The 19,434-nt window shown below is 40.0% G+C and overlaps 1 protein-coding gene across 1 annotated transcript; it reads right to left on the bottom strand.

Moving 5' to 3' along the window:
- Positions 1 to 2,140: 2,140 nt before the first annotated feature.
- On the bottom strand, positions 2,141 to 19,292 carry ERH (ERH mRNA splicing and mitosis factor). The gene is made up of 4 exons (XM_047079439.1): positions 19,205 to 19,292; positions 14,703 to 14,790; positions 8,734 to 8,854; positions 2,141 to 2,645 (listed from the first exon to the last, which is right to left on the bottom strand). The coding sequence occupies exons 1-4, from the start codon at positions 19,205 to 19,207 to the stop codon at positions 2,543 to 2,545; spliced, it is 315 nt and encodes a 104-aa protein (XP_046935395.1). The 5' UTR covers positions 19,208 to 19,292; the 3' UTR covers positions 2,141 to 2,542.
- Between the last annotated feature and the right edge of the window lie 142 nt (positions 19,293 to 19,434).

Genomic DNA, 19,434 nt, shown 5'->3' with positions numbered 1-19,434 from the left:
CAAAGCTGGGATCATGACCTGAGCCAAAATCAAGAGTCTCGGACATGCAACCAACTGAGCCACGCGGGCGCCCTGTCCTGTATGCTTTTGATTCAACTGGTGACAACTGGGACCTTATTCAGGTCTTGTGAATCTAAATATTCGAATTGCAAAAGCTCCCTTTGAAAAGTGTCAGAGATCCATTATTTAGCTCACAGCTATTCATTTTGTGGGGGCTTCCTACTTCTCTCAAGATCTGAGGTTAAGACCATGTCTTTCACACCTAGCAAAATCTTTGTGGTTATGCTGTGTGACCTGGGTGAAGGATTTGAACAATCTGAACCTATTTTTTCACCATTAATAGAGGAACAATGATCTCCAACCTCAAAGGGCTGCCATGATGATTAAATAAGATCTACGTAAAAATGTTTCCTAAGCCATAAATGCTATGCCTAAGTGCTATTGCTAGGAGCTTTACACTAACACATAAATTAATGGCCTTTCTTCTAAATGTATCTGAACAAAGGTAATAATATTTTCCCACTCCAAACAAGAGGAGTAAGATATGTATCTTGTCCAAATAATGCCCAAGGCATTTAATGAGTTGCTATAAATATTTTAAACCAGAGAAGCACAAGTGAAGTCAAACAGTTAAAATCTTCCTTTTACACTCCTACAACTTCTTAGATCGAATGCTGAGAGAAGTAGCATTGTCAAGAAATATTTTAGAAATGCTCAGGTATATAAAATAAGGTGGATTAGAGAATCGGAAACTTTGTAATTGGTCCGATGCAGGTTTCACTTTTAGGTAGCAGTATAAACGATCGCTGTATGAACAGAAATCAAACCTGTTTTACTTGTGGTTGGGGAAAGGCCACACAATCAATACTCCAACCCTTGAACAACAGGGGAACAGTGGCTGTAGCTTGGCCAAACCGCTGAAGGTTTTATCGAAGACTTCACCTCAACAATGAAAGTCTCCCTCTGCTCCTTTTCTGTGTAATGCTGGACATAGTTAAATGTGTATTTCTCCACATTTATTCCAGTCCTACTCTTCTTTAAGCCTTATAAAGTTATCATCCAAAATACTGATCTCTTCCTCTTTGCTCTCATTACCAACATCTAGGACCCGGAGGTCTTCCACATTCCTTAGGAAAATCATATTTTCCTCTTTAAGCCCAATACCAGAAACTGTATTGTCTTTGAGTAGCAAGGGGTCCCATTCCTCCCAAACGTGCTCTAGAGAATTTTTTCAAAAAAGGAAGCCAAGATCACACCTGTTACAAAAATAAAACTATACTAGCAGCAGGATAGGCCCAAATGAAAAATAGGACAATTGGACTCACTTTGGGATCTATTCCTTTTTCAGTGAGAACATTTTCATTTTAATATCTGGCTGATTCACAGTAAAACATTAACCATAGCTATACATAACTTGGTAAGGCACCCTAATTTTAATAATCCTTTGATACAGTGATGATACTTCACTAATAGAATCATTATTCTACAGAAAAAGTGAGCACATATAACTACTAATTCAGAATCTGGTTCTGCATAAAGTAAGAAAAATATTTAAGGCTCTAATGTAGAAGTAGGAGTGGGGACATGGGGAAGGCCAGTCACAAAGCCTCCCAAAAGACTGCCAATCTTAGAATGTGTCAAGATATTGGCTATCGGTGAAGTATGAAGATAGCAGAATCGGGGAATGTACAAGGACTTGATGACCGGAGGTACAGAACAGCGTACGTTTGAGTCACAATGTGATCATAGTTCATTAAAAACAAAATTATCTTGTCCTTTACTGTGGTCTCTCCAAGATCCTCCCAGAGAGTACGTGACCAAAACTAAGGAATTAACCTGGCAGCTGCTTCAGACAAGCTATGTCACCAGGAAATCTTTCATCATGTTTGCAGCAATGTCAAGTACAAACCTTGGAGTTGCAATTGAGGTTCACTTACAAGAATGGAAAAATGAGGTAAAAGCTTGTTAGCTTCATATAAACCACAGTGAAATGTATTCAACACACACATAAGCTTTCTTCAAATTCTCTGCGTGGCAGCCTACTGGCTCTGAGACCGATAATGCTTTGCAAGAAAATGCAATTGTTCAGAGACCCTCCACCCCCCACCCCTGCCAAAAAGACAATCACTCAAGGGGAAAATATAGCTAAAGAACATTTATTCATTTTTCACTAAGACTTTATCTGTAGGACATTTAACTAAACTGTCACCACCCCCCCCACCCCAACCTGAAGAAGGGTTAGTATAGTGAATGTTATAAAGAAGATATGAACAGTTTGAAGGATTGGAACCAACATTAACTGACAAACAACTTCCATCTAAATTATCATAAAAATGTTTAAGTAAAAAAAAAAGGGGGGGGTAAGGGGGCAATGGGGGTTTCAGATTGAACAAGATCCTCACATTTCATCTAATACATTCAATCCTGGCTAGAGTATACCAAAATGGAAACAGGGTTCCTATAATACAAAACTTCCACTACAGCACGCTGTACACACCTGTGTTCCAAGCCCACCCCTATCCCCCTACTGCTTCCAATTCAACTATTTCCCGGCCTGCTGGGCCTGCCGACGAAGGAGCACATAGATCTTCTCTTTAATCCAGTCTTTGTTATATGGCTGGTATGTCTGGGTATCAGCTCGGTAACTGAGGAACAGAAAAGTAATAAGCAAAGTTACAATAGCCAATTATCGTCGTGTTTTTAAAACCCCAAATTATAATTGCCCAGTGATGGCACAGGTGTGCCATGTATATGTTTAAGCTCATGTATATGTTTATACATGAACTTAATGAAAACATAAAAGAGCTGCTTACATTATGCTGAATTTTAAGCGATAGGAACGTTAGACCACCTAGTGCAATCTTCTAGCAGAAAAAAGAAACCAAGGTCTAGAAATCTTAAGTTAAATGCTTGATGTGTTACACATCTACTTCTTGACACAGTATGACCAGAAACTGTGTTCTTTCCCCTATAGAGTTACAAGGTTTATTGTTTCTTTAGTGATTAAATAAGACAAAAACCAAACACTGGTACAAACTTGAGATTTGCTATATACGTTACAATTAACTAAAAAAATCTTTGAAAATCTTTGTAAAGGATTAAGAGAGGAAAATCTTTTAACCTATATTTCAGGATTTGCTTCTTAAAATAAATCACACTAGAGGCTGTTGGAGAATTATTAGAAGGTGAATGAGCTTCTTATCAGCCAGGAGTGCAAGGATCGGCATTAGCGAAGAAACTCCAGTGGGACGCCAGGGTTTCTGAGGCCAAGGTATCGCTTAATAGACAATCACTAGAGGTATCCTTAGAAGACTCCAATAGTACAAACATTCCAGGTGACCTACCACTGAAATCTAGCTGGGTAAGCAATACAATCATTTTGGGGGCTAAAAAACTAAGGCCTGGGCATAAAAAAAGCAGACAATAAGTAACCACAGATTGGACAAAAACAAAGCACTTCAGCATTTCAAAGCCATGTGCGTCACGTGGTAGAAACACTATAAGGGATTCCGGAGAGGCAAAGATGGAGTTTGCCTAAAAAACAACAAACACCCAACAACAACAAAACAAACCTTAGGGATACTTTAGAAAAACAAACTATCTAATTTACCAATTATTGTTTTATTTGAGCCAGAAGTTTCATTTTTTAACTTCTCAGCAAAAAATTATATACAAATACAAGTGATAATAACGATTAAGAAGTTACCAATTGCTGGGTATTACTTTAAGTACTTATTTGAATCAACTCACTCAATCTTAATTACAACCCTGTGAAGTAGATACTATCACCTCCCCCCCCCTTTTTTTAATAAGGAAAAAGCAAAGAACAAGCAACTTCTTAGTTAAGTGACTTGGGCAAGTAGTAGAAGCTTAAAACACTCTTGGACAGGAGTCCTCCTCACTATGAAAACACTAAGTTAGAAACCTATGCTCCAACTTTTAGCAAGAGAGACAAACTCCAAAGTCAGAATGTTTTATACCAGTATATTCTTCCCCTGGATAGTAAGGTCAGAATCTGGTTTATTAAAAATGCATAAACCTTCTACCTTAATAAAACGTTTAAAAAAAAAAGGACATTTTTCATTTTTATTAATGTCCTTTTGTTACGAGAAATATTCAAAAAAAATGAAACAATTTTCTTTGATTATTCTTTATTCATGCTTCCTAATTAAATAAGGGTTAATCTAGTCTAATTCGGGTATGGTACAACAGACTACAATATTTACATCAACACTGGGAAAGAACTAAAAAAGGAATCGAATTTTTCAGAACTATATCCAGGTGGGACTTATTTAAACCATCTCCCCCCAGCAAGACGACTTTGGTTTGTGAACATTTAGGAATCCATCAACTTGCACGCCATTTTTCAACTGAAGAAATAATAATGCCTTTTTTTATAGCAAGTTGTGAGTTGACAGCTGTTTACTGGCACTTGAAATCAGACAATTAGCTGTTAAATTCATTAATAAAATCCCTAGCTCTTGGTACAGATGAATCTTCTGTGTTATGTTCTATGAATGCAGGTTTATCCAAGAACAGAAGCTGTGGGTCTGAGCAGTGAAATTAGCCAGCGTCCTCACTGATACCAGGTTGTCTCCTTAATTAGGAGTAGTACGTCTTCATTCCAACAACTGAGGATGAAAAGACGTCCCTTTGTCTTTAGGCAAACAAGGAGAGCCTGCATATTGAAAAGGCCATTATTTTAAACTTAAAAAGTTTATTTAAAAAATCCTAACCACTCTCCGAACTGTGAAGAAATTTGTATTCTGATTTCGAATATATGAAGTACCAAGCCTCCAGGCCTAAATTTTACTATTAATGCAGTCAGTTTGTCCAGGGTTTAATTATGTCACAAAGTATCAACTTATTTATTGCTCATTTCCTCCTATATGGTTTAAACAAGAGAAATTAGAAAAAGTCCTATGTCGCTGCCATGTAAATTTTTTTTTTAAAAATTTTTTTTTTTTTTTCAACGTTTATTTTTATTTTTGGGACAGAGAGAGACAGAGCATGAACGGGGGAGGGACAGAGAGAGAGGGAGACACAGAATCGGAAACAGGCTCCAGGCTCCGAGCCATCAGCCCAGAGCCTGACGCGGGGCTCGAACTCACGGACCGCGAGATCGTGACCTGGCTGAAGTCGGACGCTTAACCGACTGCGCCACCCAGGCGCCCCAACTGCCATGTAAATTTGATAGAAGCAATAAGCTCATAACAATTTACAAAAATGGACTCTATTCCTGGTCTGAGGAGTAACAGCCCAAGTCACAACCCTGATTAAGGAAAGGAGCAGGATGTGCTACCATCGGAAGCACCATGGCAATAGGTGACCTCTTTGGAAAAACACTTTATTTCTCTTGAATATTCAAATAACAAAGTCATATGGGGAAAATGGTTTTAAAACCTAAAGTTGACTCTGAGAGTTTTCAGAGGGGCACCTGGGTGGTTCAGTCTGTTAAGCATGCGACTTCCGCTCAGGTCATGAGCTCGAGAGCCCAAGTCGGGCTCTGTGCACAGTGACAGGTTGGAGCCTGGAGCCTGGAGCCTGCTTCAGATTCTGTATCTCCCTCTCTCTGCCCCTCCCCTGCTCACACTCTGTCTCTTTGTCTCTCAAAAATAAATACACATTAAACAAAATTTTTTTTGTAAGTTTTCAGAGACCAAAAAAGTTTCATTAGAGAGCGAATCCTAAATAGCTACAGTTTACAGTCAAAAAGCCCAACATAATACCTCTTTAAGTTAACAGTATAGTTTAACTCCCATGTGGAATTTGAAGCTCATATCGTTTTACTCTAAGCTAATCTTAAAAAATTCACCTACTCATTGTAACATAAAATAAAACCCTGCCCTGACTTGGTCAAGCCAGTTAAAAAATGGAGTTTCTGCTATATACTCAATACCACCGTGCTAAGCAAGTATTAGACCCCCTCAAGTAATCCTGTGGGTAGATTTCTCTAAATTTTACAAACAAGCAAACTGAGGGTTAGCAATATTAAGCTCATCTGCCTGGGTGAGGCGGGGGGCGGGGCGGGGCTAGCTAATGACAGAGCCAGGGTTCAAACTCAGCTGTGTCTAGTTCTAAAACTCCAGCTAGCTCTTAACCCACAATCTCCTGAGGGGAGTAAAACATGATCCTTGGCTTTAAGTAACTCCCCATCTGCTGAGAATGTGTGCCACATCCCAAAGCATCAACATTAGGTACCTGATGTCTCAACAAGTAGTTGTTATAAAATAAGACAGCTATTCATTTTTAAAATAAAATCAGTAGTTCATTTGAAGAACAAGGTGAGGGCACGCATGTGAACTCTATTAAAATCTTTAAGTTCCAACTGAAACATCTAGTGTTCAAGCTCAAGTGTGAAAATGTCCCAAAACAAACACACCTAGAACAAAACTGTATTAAAAACACCATATTTTCATCAGATAAAAACCTTACGATTTCTCAAAACGTAAGACAACTTCAGCATGAGAGAAGTCACATTAGATTCTTTCACTTTTATTGAGACCATCCTATCAATTCCAAAGATAGCTCTGTAAATGGGAAGCTCTGTAAATGTAAATGGGAAAAAAGGAAGATTACCAATAATTTAAAAAAGCTACACCTCAAATCATATTATAAGGGTGACGTGCATTTGTACAACTGATATTTACTCAGTACCAACTATGTGCCAAATACTATTCAAGGCACTGGGGCTACAGCAGTGAACAAAAACAAACCTCCCTGCTCTCAAAGTCTACAAAGTAAATGTATACATTATTGGTGATTTCATCCAGTAGATGATTCTGCCAACATCGGGGTCTCTTAGTTCCTGAACTCCTCTCTTCCCGGAGCTCATCTCCCACCCTCCCTTGGCCAGATAGCTTTCCAGCACCTTCAGTCTCCCAAATTCAAGCATCTCATTCTTGCACTACTTCCCAATACCCCAACTTCAACAACTCCATGACCCCACTGGGACCTATAACAGATCCTACCTCTGTCTCCACCCCACCCCAACCCCCACTTATGTTTCACAGTCATTCAGTCTCTTGCATGATACTTCCTTCCATACACCCTAAACTTATAGCAAAATCTTTGCTGATTCTCTACCTGTAGAGCCTCCCCTGTAATCCACCCAGGCTAAGAGTGACTAGGAAAAAACCCAACACCATAATGACTAACAATTCCATCTTAAATTCATTATCAGGTACCTCAGAAATCACAACTTGCCCTAATCCCTTCACCCTCCTAGATTATTTTGCACCTCTTTTCACAAACCTCCAACATCTTCCCCCTCATCCTTAATTTCAAATGATTCCTTCCTGTTTTCCTGAGATAACTAAAACAACCATAGTAATTTCCCCAAGCTTTCCACATCTGCCTGCCCTCCCTACTCTATTTAATGGAATGTCTGATATCCTATCTAAAGCCATCAATTTCTCTCCCTCTACTAGATCATCCCAACAGCCTGCAAACTTACCATTATTTCTCCCCCTTTTAAAAAAACAAAATTAAAAAAAAAAAAACTTCTTCTTCCAGCTATAATCCCATTTCTCTGCTTTCCTATCAAGCTAAATTCTTCAAAAAAGTTATTTGTGTTGGCTGCCTTTTATGCTTCCCATTACCTTCAACTCCCTGAAACCTGTGAAGATTTCACTCCTGTCTCTCTTCCAGAACTGCTTTGGAAGTCATCAAAGACTCCCACTGCTGAACCAGGGGTCAATTCTCAGTCCTCATAAATTTGGCCTATTAGTAATATGAAATACTTTCAAGTTGGCTCCTAGGACATCACCACCCTCCTGCCCCTGCAATTTCATGTCCTGTGCTCTCTGCCTCACTCCTCTGTAGCTTCACAGGCATCCTTTCCATCTCTATTTACTGCTCAATTCCCAATGCCTAGAACAAGCACGGTATACAGTCAGCACTCAACCAACGTTTGTTAAATGATTATGTGTTGCTTTTTCTGTATGTCCTACTATAAGCAAATTAACTATAGATAATACAAGCCAACACAGAAGAATACCTACAGCCCTGTTGGCCTCTTATATGAGCTTTTTATATTGAAATAGTTACAATAAAACTTTCTTATTAATACATTTCACTAAAGACCAGACCTGAATCACTGGACTGTTTTCAGGAAGCAAAATAAAACTCAAATGTTCCAAGGAAATGCGAATTTTCCACAGGAATCTTTGGTGAGACAGCAAGTCCTGGCCTGGCCCCAGTGGTAATCCAGGAATCCCAGGAAGTCCCTGTGAATAAGACCTATATATTTTTCAAGAGCGTATTTACTTCTAGCACAGTATCTGGCATGTAATAAATATTCAAGCACCTGATGACTGAAGATTATCTTATTATAAGGTACTCTCATTTTCCTTTGTCATGAAAACAGCATCATCTTAGCCAAAGCCAACTGCTTTAGGACAAAGACTTTAAAGGAAAAAACAAACAAACAAACTAAAAAAAGACTATTTGGTTCAAGAAACAAAGAAGCACTTTGAAGGACTTTGAACTTCTTCTTTAGCATTCTCTCTGCATATTGATGGCCACCAATTAGCAAAACTATTAACTTTTCTGGTGCCATTAGCTCTATGTTACCAACTTTACTTACAAGCCATACTAGATGAAATATTACTACACGGTAGTCAAAATGCAAAGATCAGTGTCAGGCACACAGTGAGCTCCCAATACCAAAATCAAACAAATGGATAAACAACAGAAAGATACAACTTAAGAGATATGGTGGCCGATACTTACACAAGACAGCTGAGGTCTGCCAGATCATCGATAAAATCAAACAACTGACTGATATCATATGTGATAGACGGGCTGTTGGGATTCATTCTCTTCAGATGTTCTTCATACATTTTACAAACACCTAAGAGAGAGGAAAACCAAGATCTTACAGTTGTATAAACTTTAGGTATGAGTAGCAAATATATAGCAATACCGTAATATTTTATTTTTATAAAGTTGGGCTGGGAAAAGGACAGTAAGTTGACCACTTTTAATTTTTGTCACTAGTGGATTTCTTTAAATTTCATACATTTGCCAGAATGTTAAGTATATTATGCCTTAACAATAAAATGATTACTTCAAGCCACTAGATCTAAAAGAACTTTAAAGACCTGTCACAGAAAAGTTCAAACAAGTGATGACACTGTGGGTCTGCTTTCAAATTCTGATACAATGCAAGACAACAACAAAACTGGCACCAAGGAAGAGATTATTGTAAGAGCACCTTTAAAAAAAAATTTTCTTGGGCACCTGGGTGGCTCAGTCGGTTAAGCGTCCGACTTCGGCTCAGGTCATAATCTCACGGTCAGTGAGTTCGAGCCCCGTGTCGGGCTCTGTGCTGACGGCTCAGAGCCTGGAGCCTGCTTCAGATTCTGTGTCTCCCTCTCTCTCTGACCCTCCCCCATTCATGCTCTGTCTCTCTCTGTCTCAAAAATAAATAATCATTGGGGCGCCTGGGTGGCGCAGTCGGTTGAGCGTCCGACTTCAGCCAGGTCACGATCTCGCGGTCCGGGAGTTCGAGCCCCGCGTCAGGCTCTGGGCTGATGGCTCGGAGCCTGGAGCCTGTTTCCGATTCTGTGTCTCTCTCTCTCTCTGCCCCTCCCCCGTTCATGCTCTGTCTCTCTCTGTCCCAGAAAAATGAACGTTGAAAAAAAAATAAAATTTAAAAATAAATAAATAAATAAATAATCATTAAAAAAAAATTAAAAAAAAAATTTTTTTAATGTCCATTTTTGAGAGATAGAGAGAGACCAACCAGGGAGGGACAGAGAGAGAGGGAGACACAGAATCGGAAGTAGGCTGTAGGCTCCGAACTGTCAGCACAGAGCCCGATGCAGGGCTCGAACCCACAGACCACGAGATCATGACCTGAGCCGAAGTCAGACACTAACCAACGGAGCCACCCGGGCACCCCTTTCTATATGTATTTTAAAGTGCATATACGGTACCTATTAAAAAGCTAAATAATATCTGAATTAGGGCTTTTGATTGGTTCTGGTACACACACTGTGATCAAAGAATATCACTCACGAGTTACTGAACAGAAAGATGAAAGTGCAAAGGAAATAACCAGGGAAAGAAATTCACCATTTATCTTAAAAAGGCACTGACCCACTTCCACCATCATACATAACGGTGAAAGACTGGATGCTTTCCCACTCAGATTAGGAACACTAGAGTACCTACTCTTGTCATTTGTATTCAACATCGTATTGGAGATTTTAGCCAAGTGATCTGACAAGAAACAGAAATAGCAGGAACTCACACTGGAAAAAAAAAAAGTGCAACTATGTCTCTTCACAGATGACATGATCTTATATACAGAATATCCTAAGGAAACCACACACACACACACAAAACCATTAGAACTAATAATAAATGAGTGCAGCAAAATTGCAGGATAGAAGATTAATATATAAAATTCAACTGTATCTCTTTACCCTAACAATAAATGAGCTGAAAATGAAATTAAGAAAACAGCTCCACGAACTTATGAATAACAGCATCAAAAAGTAAAATTCTTAGGAATAAATGTAATTAAAAAAGCATACGACATACACTGAAAACTACAAAATGTCACTGAAAGTAAAGACTTAAATAAATGGAAGATCTCGTGTTCATGGATCAGGAGACTTAACGTTAAGATGGTAATGCTTCCCACAATAATCTATAAATTCAGTGCAATCCCTATCAAAATCCAACCTATTGTTGCAGAAATTGGCAAGCTGATCCTAACGTTTGATACAGAAATGCAAGAGACCCAGAATAACCCAAAGAATCTTGAAAAATAACAAAGTTGGAAGACTCACACTTACCAATTCCAAAACTCACTATGAAACTATAGTAACAAAGACAGTGTGGTATTGCTTATGTATAGGCATACAGATCAATGGAATAGAAAAGAGGGTCCACAAAGACAACTTGATGAAGAATAGTCTTTTCAACAAATGGTGCTAGCACAACTGGATAGTCACATGCAAAAGAATAAAGTGGGGCTTAGACTTCACACCCTATACAAATATTCAAAATGGCCCAGAGACCTAAATGTAAGAGCCCAAACTATAACATGCTTGGAAGAAATTATAGGCACAAATCTTCATGACTTTGAATAAAGCGATCAGTTCTCAGATATGACAAGACCAAGAACAGAAGAAAAACATATATAAATTAGAGTTTATCAAAATTTAAATCTTTTGTGCTTCAAAGGGCACTATCAAGAAAGTGAAAAGACAAGCCACAGACAGGGAGAAAATCTTTGCAAAACACAGATCTGATAAAATACTGTCATCCAAAAAATACGCAAAGAAGTCAATAATAAAACTCAACAATAAAACAAAAAACACACCCAAGCACCTCAATTAAAACGTGGGCAAGAGATCTGAACAGATACCTTACCAAGGAAGATATACAAATGGCAAATAAGCATGATCAAGATACTCAACATCATGTCATTAGAAAACTACAAACTAAAACAAGACGTGTCGGTATATACCTATGGGAATGACAAAAATCCAAAACACTGACAACACCAAATGCTGTGAAGGACGTGGAACAGGAATCCTCATTCACTGCTGGTGAGAATGTGAAATGGTAAAGCCACATCTGAAGACCGTTTGTCAGCTTCTCACAAAGCGAAACACAGCCTTACCATATGATCCAATAATCACATTCCTCACTGTTTACCCAAAGGGCTTGAAAACTCGAGTCCACAAAGAAACCTGCACGAGTGTTTGCAGCAGCTTTATCATAACTGCCAATACCTGGAAGCAATTTGATGCCCTTCCCTAGCCAAATGGATAACCAAACTGTGGTATATCCAAACAATGGATTATTCAGCAATAAAAAGAACTGAGCTGTCAGGCCATGAAAAGACATGGAAGAACCTTAAAAGCACATTGTTTTTTGAAAGAGCCAGTCTGAAAAAGCTATATACTGTTTGATTCCAACTAGATGACATCTTGGAAAAGGTGAAACTACAGAGACATTAAAAAGATGAGTGGTTGGGCGCCTGGGTGGCGCAGTCAGTTAAGCGTCCGACTTCAGCCAGGTCACGATCTCACGGTCCGTGAGTTCGAGCCCCGCGTCAGGCTCTGGGCTGATGGCTCGGAGCCTGGAGCCTGTTTCCGATTCTGTGTCTCCCTCTCTCTCTGTCCCTCCCCCGTTCATGCTCTGTCTCTCTCTGTCCCAAAAATAAATAAAAAACGTTGAAAAAAAAAAAAAAAAAAGATGAGTGGTTGCCAGAGGTTTTGGGGGGAGAAAAAGATAAAGCACCAGAGATTTTTAGGACAGTAAATGGTAGATACATGTCATTGTACGTAAGCCAAAACCCCAAAAAATGTCCAAAGCAAAGACTCAACACGAATGGAAAAGATGGCCTTTATTCAATAATAATAATGTATCAGCATTGGTTCTACAATTTTAACAAACGTATCACATTAATACAGGATATGTAAGTAACAGAGAAAACAGGGAGGAGGAGGTAAGGGAAGAAGGGGTGTGCTAGAATTCCTGTACTTTCAAGTCCATTTGCCTGTAAACCTACAACTACTCTTAAAAAATTCAATCTATTAATTTAAAAAGAAATGGAAGAACCTTAAATGCACATAAGTGAAACAAACCAGTCTGAAAGGGCTACGTACGGTAATGATTCCAACTCTATGACATTCTGGAAAAGACAAAACTATGGATGCAGGAGGAAGACCAACAGCTGCCAGAGTGCAAAGGGTGAAGTGGGGAGGGATGAACAGGTGGAGCACAGGGGTTTTGGGGTTAAGCGAAAACGATTCTGTATGATATTGTAACGATGGGTACATGATGCTATGCATTTAGTAAAAGCCACAGAACTGTACGACATCAAGAACAAACCTAATATAAGCTTCAGTTAATAATTTTAATAATGGACTTTAGTTCATAGCCGACTTTAATTAGTAACAATAACGTACCAGTGTATCAATAACGGGTTCACCAACCTTACCAAACATACAACTCCAAATGCAAGGTGTTATTAATGGGAAACTGTGGAGGTGAGGGGTACATAGGAACACAGGAGTACATGGAACTCCTATAGGAGTACATAGGAACTCTGTATTCTCCACTGAATTTTTCTGTAAACCTTAAAGTGCTCCTAAAAATAAAGTGTATTGGGGCGACTGAGTGGCTCAGTTGGTTAAGTGTCTGACTTCAACTCAGGTTATAATCTTCTGGTTCATGAGTTCTAGCCCCGTGTTGGGCTCTGTGCTGACAGCTCGGAACCTGGAGCCTGCTTCAGATTCTGTGTCTCCCTCTCTCTCTGCCCTTCCCCTGCTTGCACTCTGTCTCTGTCTCTCTCAAAAATAAACATTAAAAAATACATTAAAAAAATTAAATAAAAAAAATAAATAAAATGTATTAAATTAAAAAAATAGGCTTCACTAAAATCAGCAAAGATTGGCAGAGTACTGCAGAATCAAAGACCAAACATGATAATATAAGGTAAAGCAATAATGTGTTAAGGCAGCATGTGCACAAAGTCTACCATGGTCAGAAGAGGAAGGGTCCTAAAGAGGGGGAAGAACAAGAGCCTGCTCTTCTTTTAAAATTAAGACAATCTGCAATCAGGAAGGCCTGGTGCCAACTATCTAGAAGCTGTCTCTAATTATTACCAGTAGCTTTCCCCCCAGATCTACCCACTGTTGGCTTTAAATGGACAGATTTTAAGTCTAATCCAGTTAGCTCTGGATAATCAACAAATTCGGGGACATGCCCAGCAGCAAAAACAGTGACTATAAAATTTTTATAGAAAGAAGTGAAGAATGGACAATTTGCAAAAGGGCTCGGAATGTCCACACCTGGCTTACTTGATGTAATGATTAAATGTAAGGATGAATCCAATTTGTGATGATCCGATCTCTGGGCTCTCAACTAACGGTTTATGGAGTAAGACACACTCACTATTCCCTTCAGGGTGGTGCCAATTTATCAAATGCACAATAAAATAGACTTATTTGGTTCCATTTGCCTTTATTCTCTGAGATAACTTTTATTTTCTTTTTTTTTTTTTTTTTTGTTTTTCAACGTTTATTTATTTTTGGGACAGAGAGAGACAGAGCATGAACGGGGGAGGGGCAGAGAGAGAGGGAGGCACAGAATCGGAAACAGGCTCCAGGCTCTGAGCCATCAGCCCAGAGCCCGACGCGGGGCTCGAACTCCCGGACCGCGAGATCGCGACCTGGCTGAAGTCGGACGCTCAACCGACTGCGCCACCCAGGCGCCCCTAACTTTTATTTTCTAACACACTGATGGACTGTAACCAAACCTCAACAGCTTTTAATGTTTATCTGTTCAATGAGCAAACTGATAGGTTCTGAAGGCATCCCTAGAGCCTGCCGCTATAGTGCTGGAGTTTAACCAGAATATTTAAAAAATACCTGTAAGATATTTACCTAACATAACAAAGAACATCAACATAAAAATGGGAGGCTTCAGAAAGTCATTCATTGTAATGATGAGCTGGATAAAAAAAAGGTAAAATAATATTTGCAGCAGAAAGACAATACGTATAATCAGTGTTTCAACTTTCATCAGATATGGTCCTTAATATCTTCCTTCCCCATTCAAATTAGTAACTCAAGAAATGTGGAGGAAAAATAAGCCCAGTTCCTAAATGAGACACGGTCTACAGTGAATGTCAGGAAAAAACAAGCGAACTCTTGACTAGTGTTTCAACTCACCTTCCATGCACTCATTCACAGATTCATAGTCAGCGTAAGTTCTGCCTTCTGGCCTCTTGGTAGGCTGTACCAGCAAAATGGTGTGAGACTACAGGGGAAAAAGTGATATCAACGTAAGTTTCTAACTCATATTTGAGAAATTCATAGTATGATATAAAACCCTCAGTCATGACACAAATGGTTATTAAAACACTATTAATAAAATTGTTAAAGAAACCCACTATTAATTAGGGTGCTCTTCCTACATTTCTGCCTTTATACAAGTGCAGCATCAGAAGATGGACAGCTTTGGGGCGCCTGGGTGGCTCAGTCGGTGGAGCGACCGACTTCGGCTCAGGTCATGATCTCACGGCTTGTGAGTTTCAAGCCCCGCGTCGGGCTCTGTGCTGACAGCCCAGAGTCTGGAGCCTGCTTCTGATTCTCCCTCTCTCTCTGCCCCTCCCCCACTCATGCTATGTCTGTCTCAGAAATAAACATTAAAAAGAAAAAAAAAAAAAAAAGAAGATGGACGGCTTCTCTGTAAGGTCTCTTCAGTCTCTCAGTCCTTAATGGCTGCTTTCTTGAACTCCTGTTGTACTTACTGCCTGTAAGCATTCAGCATAAGCTACCCTGTACTGTTTTTTCTTTCCTATCTTTCTTCCCAACTAGATCATAAACCCACTTAGGTTTTCTATCTCCACTGGTCACTTTCTATCTTTAGCCCTATTAAGTTCCTTAATAAAAAGTCAGATGTGGGCTGATAAAAGGAGAGAAAAAGTGAAACACTATTAGTGATTGCAAGCACTGTATCGATCTATGTTCTTTTTCCAATCTCAGCACAACAGTGGAGTTACATCTTATCCGTGGCTTAGACTCCAACGTGAAGGCAGAAGATAAACTGGCAGTACAAAATTAATATATGTAGTTAACGTTACCCTAGAGAAACCATTGAACTATTCACCCAGTAGGTGACTCACCTTAAAAGCCTATGCTATCTCAAAATCCTATGTTTTTAACCACTAGGATCACACAAAATAGATGATCACACTGTGACAAATGTGAATATGCCTGAAGAATAGCAAATAGACTTAACACCTTCCACCGCATGCTCACTGAGGGGACATGTTTTCGTTAGTGGGTCTATTTCAGTTTCTGTGCTATTACAACTTGGGGTGGAAGGGTCCTTCTTGTGGAAGTAGTCCTGTGTACCACAGTATGTTCAGCAGCATTCCTGGTCTATTCCCACTAAATACCAGTAGTACTGGAACCCCCTGTCTCCTCCTGGGCAAAACTATGACAACCTTCTCCTCTGCTGTACTATTATTTTTGGGTTGCAAAAATCCTTTATGACAGGCCCCCCCAAAATGTTTTGAAATGATAATTTTTAACAATCAACACGGAAATAGACAAGGCCTAGAGTTTCCGGATAGGCACCCCCCCCCAAAAAAAAACCCCAAAAGAAAACAAAACAAAACAAACCCAAAAACCCAAAAACCAGTACTCTGAACACTACATACACAGCAAAGGGGGGTGCCTGGGTGGCTCAGTCGGTTAACACTGGACTTCTGATTTTGGCTTAGGTCAAGATCTCATAGTTGGTGAGATCAAGTCCCAAGTCAGGTGGAGCTTAGGGCTGACAGTGCAGAGCCTGCTGGGGATTCTCTCTGCCCCTCCCCTTGCACTTGCATACACGTGAACTCTCTCAAAATAAATAAACAAACATTTGAAAAAAAGGAAAAGAAAAACATCATTAAAAATAAAAAAAGCAAAGGGGGGTGCCTGGGTAGCTCAGTCGGTTATGCATCCGACTTCAACTCAGGTCATGATCTCACGATTCGTGAGTTTAAGCCCCACATCCGGCTCTGTGCTGATAGCACAAAGCCTGCTTTGGATCCTCTGTACCCCTCTCTCTCTCTGCCCCTCCCTTGCTGGTTCTCTCTCTTAAAATAAATAACTGAAAAAAAAAAAGGCAAAGGAATTGCTCATAATCCTCCCTCTCCATCAAGAACTCATTCTTATGAAAAGTTTGAGGATTTGAGATAAAAATAGAACTTGGTGACAGAAATGAAGGGTAATTCTCACCATAATGACCATAATGACCATAACAGTCAAGGCCTTTGTTAAATAGGGATTATAAACCAGAGAAAGCAGTTTATTAGATTATTTGTTACATAGAAGTTTTTGTAAGCCACCTACTCAAAAAAAGTAGTTTCAATGGGCCACATGTTGAGAAGAAAATAATTTTATAGAAACCACATTAGCATTCCTGCAGTAGCACCTGCTCGGTACATTAGCCATACTAATGGCTACTACATTAATTTTGTTCTTACCCTAATGCAAATTAAATGACTAATTTACTTAAGAGAATAAAAATATGGAAACGGCTACTCAGTATGTTACTTCTTACATCTTAAAATGAACCTCTGATAAATCTCACTATTTTCAATACTTACTACCCAAAGACAAGGATTAAAAACTACTAAGAACAAAAAACTTCATTTACAAAGCTGTAGTCAAAACAGGTATTATTTGGGGCCCCTGAGTGGCTTAGTTGGTTGAGTGTCCAACTCCTCTGATTTTAGCTCAGGTCATGATCCCAGGGTTGTGGGCTCTGCGTTGAGCGTGGGGCCTGCTTAAGATTCTCTCTCTCTCTCCCTCTGCCCCTCTCCCCTGCTCATGCCCTCTTAATAAAACAGGCAAAATGGGTATTATTTTTAAGTGGTAGTGCCTTCCTGTCAACAGTTCAAGATCATAAAACTTCCCAAATCAGTTTTAGTCACATTCTTTTTACTGGAGCTATTTTCAAAGCCTTTTTGTGTTATTAAAAAACAAAGATAAATATATATGCAAAATATAAGCACATAAAAACAAATATATATACATATATATATTCAAACTTCCCACAATAGAAAAATAAGATTATAAAACCTAAATCAGTAAAAGTTATGCAGAATTACCTTAATAAAATCCTTATTCTAATTACCAAGCATAGGTGAATCACTTTAATGAATAATCTGGCCTTATTAACTTTTTAAATGTTTATTCATTTTAAAGAGAGAATGTGTGCAGGGGAAGGGCAGAGAGAAAGGGGGGACAGAGGGTCCAAAACACAATCTATGCTGACAGCAGAGAGCCCAATGTGGGGTCTCGAACTAATGAACTGTGAGATCATGACCTGAGCCAAAATTGGATGCTTAACCGACTGAGTCACCCAGGCGCCCCCGGCCTTACTAACTTTTTTAAAGTCTCACACACATGAACTCTTAAGAATCATTCTCCTGCTACAGAAATATTATGTACGACTTGCTCATTAGCTTCAAATGCTCCTCCCAAACGAACCCCCCAAAAAATCCAAAGCTGAAACTTGTATCCTTGATAAAGCAAAAGTATTTAAGATTGTTGAACCAATAATTGTTTGATTCATATACAAATTCTAATTTTTAATGCTACTTGGACTGATAAGGAATTATCACTGATATTTGCCCAACAGAGAATGGGTTGTTGATATTAACTGCTGTTACTTTCTCAGATTTTAATCTAAGTATTTGAACACAATACCAAGTAGTGACTTAAAAAGCAGAGAATGAAAACTCAAGAGTAAAAGATCTAAGGTCACATTGCTAGTATGACAAAACAAGAACTGGAAACCCAGTCTTCTAATTCCTAGTCCTCTCTGGGAAACTATGTGGAATCAAACACTAAAACATCTCAATTTAAAAAAGTACAACCTTAAAAAGCTGTTAACAACGGCTGCATAACTTGTTAACAGTAACTGCAGCAATCAGAAAACGAAAGCTGAAGTGTGGAAGTAACCATGATTCCTCATAAACCCTAGGAGCATCTTTTTGGTGGAATAAAATATAAAACACAATCAAAATACCCACTTACTCCACTACCACCCTGATTCGACTCCCAGCTGAGCCTATCTTTTTCAGCCTTCAGTCCCAAGAGATTATGAGTAAATTACGAGTAAGAACAGGATTGAGGGCTGGGAGAAACGCCAAATCGGGCATTTGTTATCTTGGAAAAGAGAAAAAACGTTCTATGTGTACTTAAAGACAGAGCACAGAAAAACAAAAGGAAATAGCCGAGAAGCACACTACAAAGCAAAGACGACCCCTCCCGGCCCACACGCTGGGCGCAGAACGCTGCATCTGTCAGCTTTGGGAACAGGTTTGTCATACATCCCTCGGCCATTGTTCCTGCACTCGGCCAGAGAGTCCGGTGGGACAGAGCAGCATGTCCACGCCTGCCTCTATCAAGCAGCAATTGGGAGAAAGTGCATCCTCCGCACCGCACGCCTCGCCGGAGCCTACAGGCGGGCGCGCAAACGCAGGGCGGACCCGGGCTCCGGGGCCTAGTGCCAGGCCCTGCCTCTCCGCGGCGGGAAGGGGAAAGGTCGAACCACGACCAGGAGGGCCGTGGAGCTGCACGCTCGCTCTGGATGAGACGGGGAGGAGATGTACAGGGCTGGGATCGCCCCAGAGGCCGGGGGATCGGGGAACCGCGGGGGCCTTTCTCACCATCGCGCCAAACTCTCTCGCTGCAGCCGCTGCCGACACTGCCGCCGCACACGAGCTTAGCCGCAAAGCCGCCAACAGCCAATCCCCGCGAGAGGAGCCGCCGGAAGTCGTCAGAAACGCACCGCGAAAGAGCATTTTGGGCCATAGAGGCGCACACATTTCCGGCAGCTAGAGTGGATACTGACTCTGTCACAGCCATCTTGGATAAGGGCGATGGGGTGCGCAGGGAA

This window comes from Lynx rufus, unplaced genomic scaffold (genome assembly GCF_022079265.1).
Source record: "Lynx rufus isolate CCGP_SWC_20201006 ecotype Redwood Valley unplaced genomic scaffold, mLynRuf1.p SCAF_17, whole genome shotgun sequence".
Taxonomy (NCBI): Eukaryota; Metazoa; Chordata; class Mammalia; order Carnivora; family Felidae; genus Lynx; species Lynx rufus.
Note: the sequence above shows the minus strand (reverse complement) of the source record. Positions and strands in the feature narration are given on the sequence as shown.